This window comes from Nicotiana tabacum, chromosome 19 (assembly GCF_000715075.1).
Source record: "Nicotiana tabacum cultivar K326 chromosome 19, ASM71507v2, whole genome shotgun sequence".
Taxonomy (NCBI): Eukaryota; Viridiplantae; Streptophyta; class Magnoliopsida; order Solanales; family Solanaceae; genus Nicotiana; species Nicotiana tabacum.
In genome coordinates this window covers 117,224,032-117,234,011 of record NC_134098.1, presented here as the reverse complement: position 1 = coordinate 117,234,011, position 9,980 = coordinate 117,224,032, and the positions used below count along the sequence as shown (strand labels likewise).

The window sequence follows — 9,980 nt, the reverse complement described above, 5'->3', positions numbered from 1 at the left end:
ACGAACGTCCGGGGTAATTACACTCCCTATTTTGGCCGATGGCGTGACTCTGGAAACAACATTCCACATCATAGACCAAGACACCGTGTACAACGCCATAGTGGGATGACCGTGGATATACCCCATGAAGGTCGTCCCCTCCAGCTTATACCAAGTCGTCAAATTCCCAACTCTATGGGGAATATTTAGCATACGAGGAGAGCAGTGTATGTCCCTGGAATGCTATCGCATTGCTTTAGACAACACGACCACCCAACAAATGAAGGACAAAGAAAAAGAGGCATAGAAATCAGCAAGGTTGAGGTCGGGGCATGACTAGATCGGGGAAGGCATCAAAGATCCCGACATAGTCGAAGCCGCAGGATCAACCATAGAAGACCTCGACCCCATTCAATTAGATCCCAACGACCATACCAAAAAGGCCTATATTGGTTGCAAACTTCAGGAACCAGGTAAATTCAGTCAATTCTTAAAAGTTAACGCGGATTTATTTGATTTCAGCCATGCAGATATGTCGGGCATCCCAGAGGAAATCACCACGCACAAATTAAACATCGACCCTTTCCACCCCCCGATGAGGCAGGTAAGGCATAAATTCAACTTCGTAATCAATGACGCAGTGCGCGAGGAAGTGGAAAAACTATTAGAAAATGGTTCCATCTTGCAGTCGTTCTGAAAAGGATAGAAGAAATGGAGAATGGTTAAAAAGAAGAATGGGAAATGGCGGATGTGCGTGGACTTCACAGACTTGAACAAAGCTTGCCCAAAGGACTCATTCCCGCTGCCTCACATCGACCAACTCATTGACGCAATGGACGGACATGAGCTGCTAAGCTTCTTGGACGCTTACTCAGGCTATAATCATATCCTCATGGAAGAGGAAGATTAGAAAAAAACCATGTTCATCACCCACCAAGAAATGTACTGCTACAAGGTCAGGCCCTTCAGACTAAAGAATGCGGGGGCGACTTATCAAATATTGGTGACAAAGATGTTCAAGAATCAACTCGATAAAATAATGGAAGTATATATAGAAGACATGTTGGTCAAGTCCAAAAGGGGAGAAGACCACATCGACCATCTGAAAGAGACCTTCAACATACTCAGACGGTATGAAATAAAACTGAACCCGGAGAAGTGTGCGTTCGGTGTAGCCTCAGGAAAGTTCCTAGGTTTCCTGGTATCACAACGAGGGATTGAGGTCAACCTTGACTAAATCAAAGCCATCGAGGGGATACCCAAACTCTTGACCACCAAAAAATAGGTCCAAAGTTGACTGGCCGTATCGCCACCCTATCAAGGTTCATCTCGCGGTCGTCGGATAGGTGCCATAAATTCTTTGGCGTACTTAAGCAGGATAACGGCCTCAAATGGACTTCGGAGTGCGTCCAGGCTCTAAGGGAACTAAAGGCCTACCTATCATCACTGCCCTTGCTTTCAAAACCAGAGCTGGGGGAGCGTCTCCTTATTTATCTAGCTGTATTCGAGGTAGTCGTAAGCGCAATCCTAATTCGAGAAAACAAAGGTATGCAATCTCCCATCTATTACATTAGCAAAACACTAGTCGATGCCGAGATGAGGTACCCGCACCTCGAGAAACTAGCTTTGCCCTTAGTCGTAGCTTCACGGAAGCTTAGACCGTATTTACAATGTCACCCCATCTCGTCCATCACAACTTTCCCCCTAAGAAACATTTTGTATAAACTCGAGCTATCAGGAAGGCTGACCAAATGGGCCATCGAGATAAGCGAGCAAGATATCACGTACCAGCCGCGGACGACGATAAAGTCACAAGTACTCGTTGACTTCGTTGTCGACTTCAGCACAAAAATAATGCTTGAAGTCGAAAGGGAAGCCGTTCAAACTTCCCCCCCCCCCCAAACACAAGACCTCTGGGTCCTATACACCGATGGTGCATCCAATATGTCGGGGTTCGGATGGGGACTCATACTCGAAATCCTAAGAGGCGAAGTAATTCGCCAGTCCATAAGGTGCCTGAATATGACTAACACCGAGGCTGAGTATGAGGTCGTCATTGCAGGTTTGAGACTAATGCTAAAGTATTGGGCAAAATGGTTGAAATTACACTGTGATTCCCAGCTCGTAGTCAACCAAGTCACGGGGACTTTCCAAATCAAGGAACAAAGGTTACAAAAATACGAGACTGAAATCTGCAAGTTTCTGCCCGAGTTCGATGAATGCCAGCTCGGCCAAATTCCACGAGCACAGAACACCAAGGTAGATGGCCTTGCTAAACTAGCTACAGCCACCAAAAGCATCATAACAGGAGACAAAATAGTGGTCCATCTCCTCAACTCATCGCTAGACCAAGTCGAGGTAAGAACCATTAAATTAACTTGGGACTGACGCAAACCATTAAATTAACTTGGGACTGACGCAATCATATTATCGCATACTTGCAGGACGGCGCACTCCCAGGCGATAAAAAAGAGTCCAGAAAACTGAGAATGCAAGCAGCCAGATACAGTATCCTCCACAATGACCTGTACAAGAGAACCTATGGCGACCCTTTTAGAGAAGTGCCTGGGCCCAAGCCAAACTCGATGTGTCCTCGAAGAAATCCACGAGGGCCATTGCGGGGCTCATTTCGTCAACTGAGCACTGGTCAGATGCCTCATACGGGCATGATATTACTGGCTCACTATGTAAAAGAAGACCGTAGACTTCGTAAAAAGATGCGAGCAATGCCAGAAGTACGCCCCAATAATTCACCAAGCGGGAGAACACCTCCACTCGGTCACCTCACCTTGGCCATTCATTAAATGGGGAATGAACATCGTGGGCCCCCTTTCGGCAGGACGAAGTAATGTACGATTCCTTTTGATTTTAACTGACTATTTCTCTATGTGGGTGGAAGCAGGAGCATTCGCCCAAATACGGGAGCATGAAGTAATATGGAGAAATATCATATGCCGGTTCGGCCTTCCCAAAGAAATCAGCTGCGACAACGGACCCCAATTCACAAGAAAGAAAATCGCCAAAATTTTCGAGAAATGGCATATCAAAAGAATACTCTCAACCCCGTACCACCCTGCGGGTAATGGGCAAGCAGAGTCCTCCAACAAATCGATACTAAACATCATGAAGAAAAAGCTTGAGGACGCCAAGGGACTGTGGTCGAAAGTACTACCAGAAGTATTGTGGGCCTACCGAACAACTCCCAAAACGAGCACAGGAGAGACGCCCTACTCTTTGGTCTACGGGACCGAGGCGGTAATACCAGTCGAGGTTGGAGAGCCCAATCTAAGTTACTCCTATGAGAGCGGCATAAGCAATAATGAAGGCAGAAGGCAGGAACTCGGCGAAGTCGACAAACGAAGAGATATGGCCTATATAAGAATGATAGCCCAAAAACAGCAAGCAGAACGCTATTATAACAAGAAAGCAAAGGTCATGCCGCTTAAAGTCGTGGACTACATACTGAAAGCTAAAACCCAAGCTAGCAAAAATCCCAGGGAAGGCAAGCTTTGAACAAATTGGGACGGTCCGTACAAAATCATAGCAAAAGCAAATAAAGGATCATTTCAACTAGAAACAATGGAAGGAAAGCTACTACAAAATAACTGGAATATCTACCACCTCAAATATTTCAACTACTAACAGAAAAAGTGTCCCTCAAGTCGTACTCTTTTTTTCTTCACTTGAGTTTTGTCCCAATTGGGTTTTCTCAAGGAGGTTCTTAACGAGGCGACGAAGGGAACACTCCAAGTCGAAGTACGCGAAGGCAAAGCCCTAGTTACTATTTCATTGCTCGACCTCTCACTATTCTCCATATCGACCAATGAAGGGACTAGATAGACCGGGACTAGGACTGGAATGCCAGCCAACACCCAAAAATCTATAAATTTCTCCAAGTATGTAACAAATGCAACAATGCCAAGGCAATAAACTTTACACTTACCAATACATTTTGCTTAAATTCAGGTTATGTTCGACCTGTTCGAACTAACACTTGCCGACCCTCAGCCATAATTAAATACATGTTATGTTCGACCTTCTTCGAACTAACACCTATCGCCCGTCAGCCATAACTAAATTCAGGTTATGTTCGACCTTTTTCGAACTAACACCTGCCGGCCCTCGGCCATGATTAAATACAGGTTATGTTCGACCTTGTTCGAACTAACACCTACCAGCCCTCTGCCACAACTAAATTCAGGTTATGGTTGATCTTGTTCGAACTAACACCTACTGGCTCTCGGCCATAACTAAATTCAAGTTATGTTCGACCTTGTTCTAACTAACACCTGTCGGCCCTCGACCATAATTAAATACAGGTTATGTTCGACCTTGTTCGAACCAACACCTGCCGGCCCTCGGCCATAATTAAATACAGGTTATGTTTGACCTTGTTCGAACTAACACATATCGTCCCTCGGTCATAGACCAAATTCAGTTTGTGCTCGACCTCGCTCGAACTAACATCTACCGCCCCTCGCCCGCAACTTAAACGAAAAGTTATGATCGACCTCGTTCGAATAAACACCTATCGACCCTCTACTGCAATCTAAAAAAGGTCATAACCAAATAAGTCGACGACCTCGGCCATGCCCCAATACATAAACAATAGAAGCAAAAACATACAAGTACAAAAAACAAATCACAGGAAAAGAAACGGATGCAGAGAATAAATTTGGCATTTCATACTTAAAACTCTTTTTACAAAGGCTCATGAAGACACCACCAAAAATACACAAAAGTTCACGAAACAAAGCAGAAGAAAAAACTACTGATCACCACCGTCGTGATCTTCTGCTCCTTCACTGCCTTGGCCACCGGTGCCCTTGCCATCTTGATCCCCGTCGCCCTCCAGATATGCGGTATCGTACCAGGAAGCCTCGTCAAGTCGATCTACACCTTCATTGTCACCTTCGCCAGCCTCAGGCGTAGTAGGATCATACCCACAAGCAAGTCGAGCTTCGCGGGCCTTCATACGAACACCTTCAAGGGCTTCATCAGAAATGGACCCCGCCGCATGCAAATCTCGAAAGATATCTAACTAGGCCTTGGCATGAATCCACTCCTCATATAAATCCCGAGGAACATTGGGAAAGTCCGAAGTACGGAAAGAGGACGGTTGTTCTAGTAATTGGGCCTTCTCGGCCTCCAAGGCAACCACTCGATCATGGAGTACAGAAGCCTCTCTTTCTAACTCCCTGATCCTTTCATCAAGCCGTTCTTCCTTGAGCCTGGACGTCGTTAATTCATTCTCCCGCTCAGAACGGAGAGTTCGAATCACCACCTTAAGGGACTCTACCTTATTCAGAGCCTCCGATCGCACAACCTCCGCCTTCTCCAACTCTTCCACTTTCTCGGCGACTTCACCATTAAGGACCTCCATCTGAAACCGGCATTCTTCCAATTTCCTACACAACTTGACCAATTGTGCCTGAATGTTGCCGCACTAGGCCTCTACGGCTCTGCTGACCTCAAGCTCCTCTTCCCTACTCCTCAACGTCCCCTCAAAGATGCTACACTTCTCGATGACTCTCACCAGCTCGTCATCCTTCTCTTTAAATTCATCACGAAGGGCCTGGAAATTGCCGCCCTCACCAAACCACCTGCGAAACTCCCGGTACTTGCCGCGGTACTCGAAATATTTGTTTTTCAGCCTATCAAATATTTCCCTATGCTTCTCCTCCCTTTGGTCACTTTCAATCTCCAAAATCACAATCTGCAATCACAAAAACAAAAAGAACAAAGGAAAAAATGAAAACGCCTCTGCTAATAAAGTAGAAAAAAGAGAAATACAAAACATTGTATACTCACCCTGAGAGCAAGACGGCTATGCTCCTCAACAAGGTGACATCATCTATTTGTTTGAGGGTCTCACCCTCTATTTCGGAGCAAAGAGGGCCGAGGGCAGGAACTGCGCTCTCCGTATTCTTCAGCAAATCACAATCTATAGGGATCTTAATGTTCCCCGTAGACCCCTCCAGCCTTACCTCAAGCTGGGTAAACCCTTCCTCCATCATTTTCAGGTCGCCAGCATCAACGTCTGAACTCGTCTCATGGACATCTTCGGCAACACCTTTGCCTCTCCCATCGATTGGCAAAGAAGTATCATCAGCTGGCCACGAAGTCGACGACTCCTCTTGCCGCAAAGTGTCAAAAACTCTAGTGGTCGGCCCTTCGGCCTTTGTCATCGCAGAAGGGGGAGACGTACCCACGTCGGCCTCCATCGGCCTCGGAATCTCAGACACCGACCCAATGTCGTCCGAGCGGTCCCACCACCAGTATCCACAGACCTCCTCTTATGAGGCATCAAATCTTACTCACCAGGTACAAGCTCCTCTTCATCTTCATCTACAAGGCGGTATGGTAAAAGGGCCGAGGTGCCCATGACCGAGGAAGGATCAGGAAAAGATACACCAACAGGGGCACGAGCAGAGGCAACCGCGGCCGAAGAAGAAACCAGGACACGAGCCGAGAGGGGCATAGTCGAGGAAGGAGTGAAAGTCGAGGACCCAACATTTTTCCTCTTTCGGAATGCTGGCGCGGGAGCTCTCGACCTCGTCGAGGACCCCTAGCTAAAATTAAGGGAAATACAAAGAAAAAGAAAGTCAGCCAAAGTAAACTACAAAAGAGAAATAACTAAGAGCCAGAGATGAGAACAACTTACCAGTCGAAGGGAGATGGGGCCCGGCCCAAACCTTTTGAAGAAGCACGACCAATCACATATCCCCACGATGTGTGAAGGAGCCGACCCACCCAGTCCGAAATATCAACGACCAAAGGCAGAGGAGAACGCGTAGCTGCACAAGAAGGGATAGGAGATTAGAACCACAGTCAAACACGAAGGAAAAATTGGATACCTACAAATAAAGAGGCACATACTTACGAGTACAATTCCAAGCCTCAGGGAAACCATCAGCATTGGCCACCACATCCTCAGTTCTAACAAAGAAAAAGTTGAGCCAGAATTGGCGGTTGGCCTTGTCGTCCATCTTCACCACCAAACATTTACCTCATCGATGGTGAAGATTCAGCATCGGCTCCCTATAAAAGCTGGGGGTGAATAGGTACGTCAAGTGTCGAAGTGTGAGCTCGACCCCGGCTAACTCCGCAAATTTGGTGAGCATATTTATAAGTTTGTAGACATACGGTGTGAGATGATCTGGGCAAACGCCGTAGAAGCAACAAAATTCCATTGCCAGTGGAAGAAGAGGAAGAATGTAGCCGACGTGAAAGGGGTAGGCGTAGAAGGCGTAGTACCCTGGACGGTGAACCTGCACCGCATCCCACCCGGTAGGGATCAACTCGACGTGATTAGGGAGGCCATATTAAGCCTTAAGCTCTAACAAATCAGCCTCATTCATCGACGATTAAAAGGTTCCGGTCTTGACTTTAGGTAATTTTGAGAAATCAAACTTGGTATCGGGGTTACGAGGAACTATCTCCTCCACTGTGAGGAAGCTTCTGTCCTCAACGACAGCGGGAACATTCTCCTCATGAGGAGGGAGACCATCATTAAAGGGACCGACTCACTTCCCTCACTAGACTTGGGCATGTTAGTTATATTTTTATCGGAAGAAAAAGAGTATCAAGCAACAAAGGATCGAAAACAACAAAAGCCCCTGGAACAGAAAGTGTTATGTCACAGAGAAGAAAGAAAGAGATATGGAGTTTCGGAGTAGGAGATCTAAAACTTCAAAAATACACCCTAGCACATCTATTTATAAGAAACTGGGCACCAAAACCCAAAAAGGTTCATCATTACTGGCGCCACAACCAAAGCAGCAAGTTCAATCAAAGGGCGCACGAGAAACGAAGCAACGCATCAGAAAAATACGTCATAAGGACTCATGATGTCATCTTAATTTGTGGACAGCCCAACTCCAACAAATCGATCGGGAAAATCGAGACGTTTTGAAATAGGTGGTTCGAATAAGGCCACGTTGCCGACTCACCATGACCACCACGACCTGAACTGCTCGCTCAATTGGTTCTACCATAAAGAGCAAATCCGCTCATCGACCCTGACTAAAGTCAGTATCAATAAGCGGAGGGACTAACTGTATGAGGCAAAATCTGTCTCTAGAGTACCCAAGCCAAGATAATATTATGGGAAGGATTCTCGAGTCGACGTTAGTCGAAGCAACCCAAGAAGTAGAAAAGTCCTTGGCTGAAGTGTCGACATGAGCCGTAGTCGAGATGTCAACAAGGGTCGAGGTCGAGGTTGAATATCGATGATATTCCCTGCACTTGTACCATTAGGGGTTCTTAGGAAAATGTCTCATATATATATAGAAAAAAGAGATAATGATAGGGGCATGTAATATTCATGTAAGAACACACTTTGACAAAAAGATTCTCTCTCTCTCTTACTAAAATACAAACACCACATTTTCACTAAGATTCTTGTCTATATTATTCTATTTTTTTCCATCAGATCTGAGAATAATTCGAACATTCAAGGATTTGTCTGTCACTCATCATTGTCAGGAGGAACAACCATCTAGTTCATCATTTATTGGGTGAATCATTCCTCCTGTTTATTTTAAATGCCATTTATTGTTATTCATTGCTATTAAATGCTACATTATTGCTCATACTTTTCGGAATAGTTATTGCATATTGTTATCACTATTCGATCAAACATGTTTGACGTTTATTACACCCTCGGAAAATATATCTAGAAATATTATTGTTAACTAAGTTTAACCCATAATCACATAAATTTAATTATTTGAACCAAGAGTCATATTTTTGGTCAAACAATAATGAAAATAAAAGAATAGATGAAAGAAGGAAGAAAAGAGACTATGGAAAGTTGATTATAACGGTAGGCTATATTTATGCAATTTAGACACTATTTATTCTCTAATTTAGCCGCACTTTATTGATATTTGAATGCTAAAAGATAACAAAATGCTCTAATTAAGAATATTATGCTTTGCAGGAGCCACTCCGAGTTAGGAGGAAGCTAAAGAGTATTTTGGAGTCAATATGAAGTGTGGAAGGCCAATCGAAGGTTAGCCCGGTCGAAAAGGACCGAGAAAAGCAAGCGGGGAGGTCCCCTCCAGGTGCGCGGCCGCGGAGTTGATCGCGAATTGGACCGCGCACTGGAGACAGAACACTGGCTGAAATCCACGGCCGCGGACGGGCGGACGAAGGCTAACAACTCAGGGGCAATTATGTAATTTCTAAGGCGACCAACCTAAACCTATATGAAGCCTAATTCGCCCAGAAGAGGAGGGGAGCTATTTTTAGGAGATTTTGGAGGCAAGAACAAGAGAGAGAAGACGGAGAATTTCCTAAGAGTTTTCATCTTCTTATCCTTACTTCCATTGTTGATTATGAATTGTTATAGTGAATTTTTATCCATTAGTATGAGTAGCTAAACACATCTTCTAGGGTTGATGGAATCAATTGTTGGATGAAGTTCTGACTATGTTTAGATATAATTGAGCCGATCTTATTCTATGATTGTTTAACTATGTGTTGTGTTGTGATTAATTGAAAGGGCCCTTGATTAATCGTGTCTAGTTACCTTGTGTTACTTGAGAAAGAACACTTGATTCGATTGTTGTTAAACAACACCACTTTCGGGTAAGTTAAGAATTAATTACTTGAATTTAAAAGTGGGGTTAGAGATAACAAAGCTTTGGTGGGATAATTCTGAGTTGCATAAATTGTTAACTAGAGTAGTTCGAGAGAATGCTTCTAGTAAATTATCGTAATTGATCGAGAGATAATTACGGTAGCCCGGAACTCATAATCCTCATAGAGTATTACGGCGAGATTATAGCTAACTTGTCAGGAATTAGTCCGGCAATTGGGGAAATCAATAGCCCTAGATCCTTTTACCTTTGAATTCAAACTTATTCTTGATTATTGCTAATTTTGTTGTCATTTTTTAGATAAATAAATTCCATTTATGCTCTATTAAAAATCTTGCATCCGAAAATTGTCTGAACTTATCATTAGCATTGTTAAAAGTTGTAGTAAATAGGTTA

General features: G+C 44.4%; 1 protein-coding gene across 1 annotated transcript; it reads left to right on the top strand.

The window, feature by feature from the left end:
- Nucleotides 1-3,102: 3,102 nt before the first annotated feature.
- LOC142173677 (uncharacterized) lies at nucleotides 3,103-3,492 on the top strand. The gene has a single exon (XM_075239296.1). The coding sequence runs from the start codon at nucleotides 3,103-3,105 to the stop codon at nucleotides 3,490-3,492; it is 390 nt and encodes a 129-aa protein (XP_075095397.1).
- Nucleotides 3,493-9,980: the final 6,488 nt, after the last annotated feature.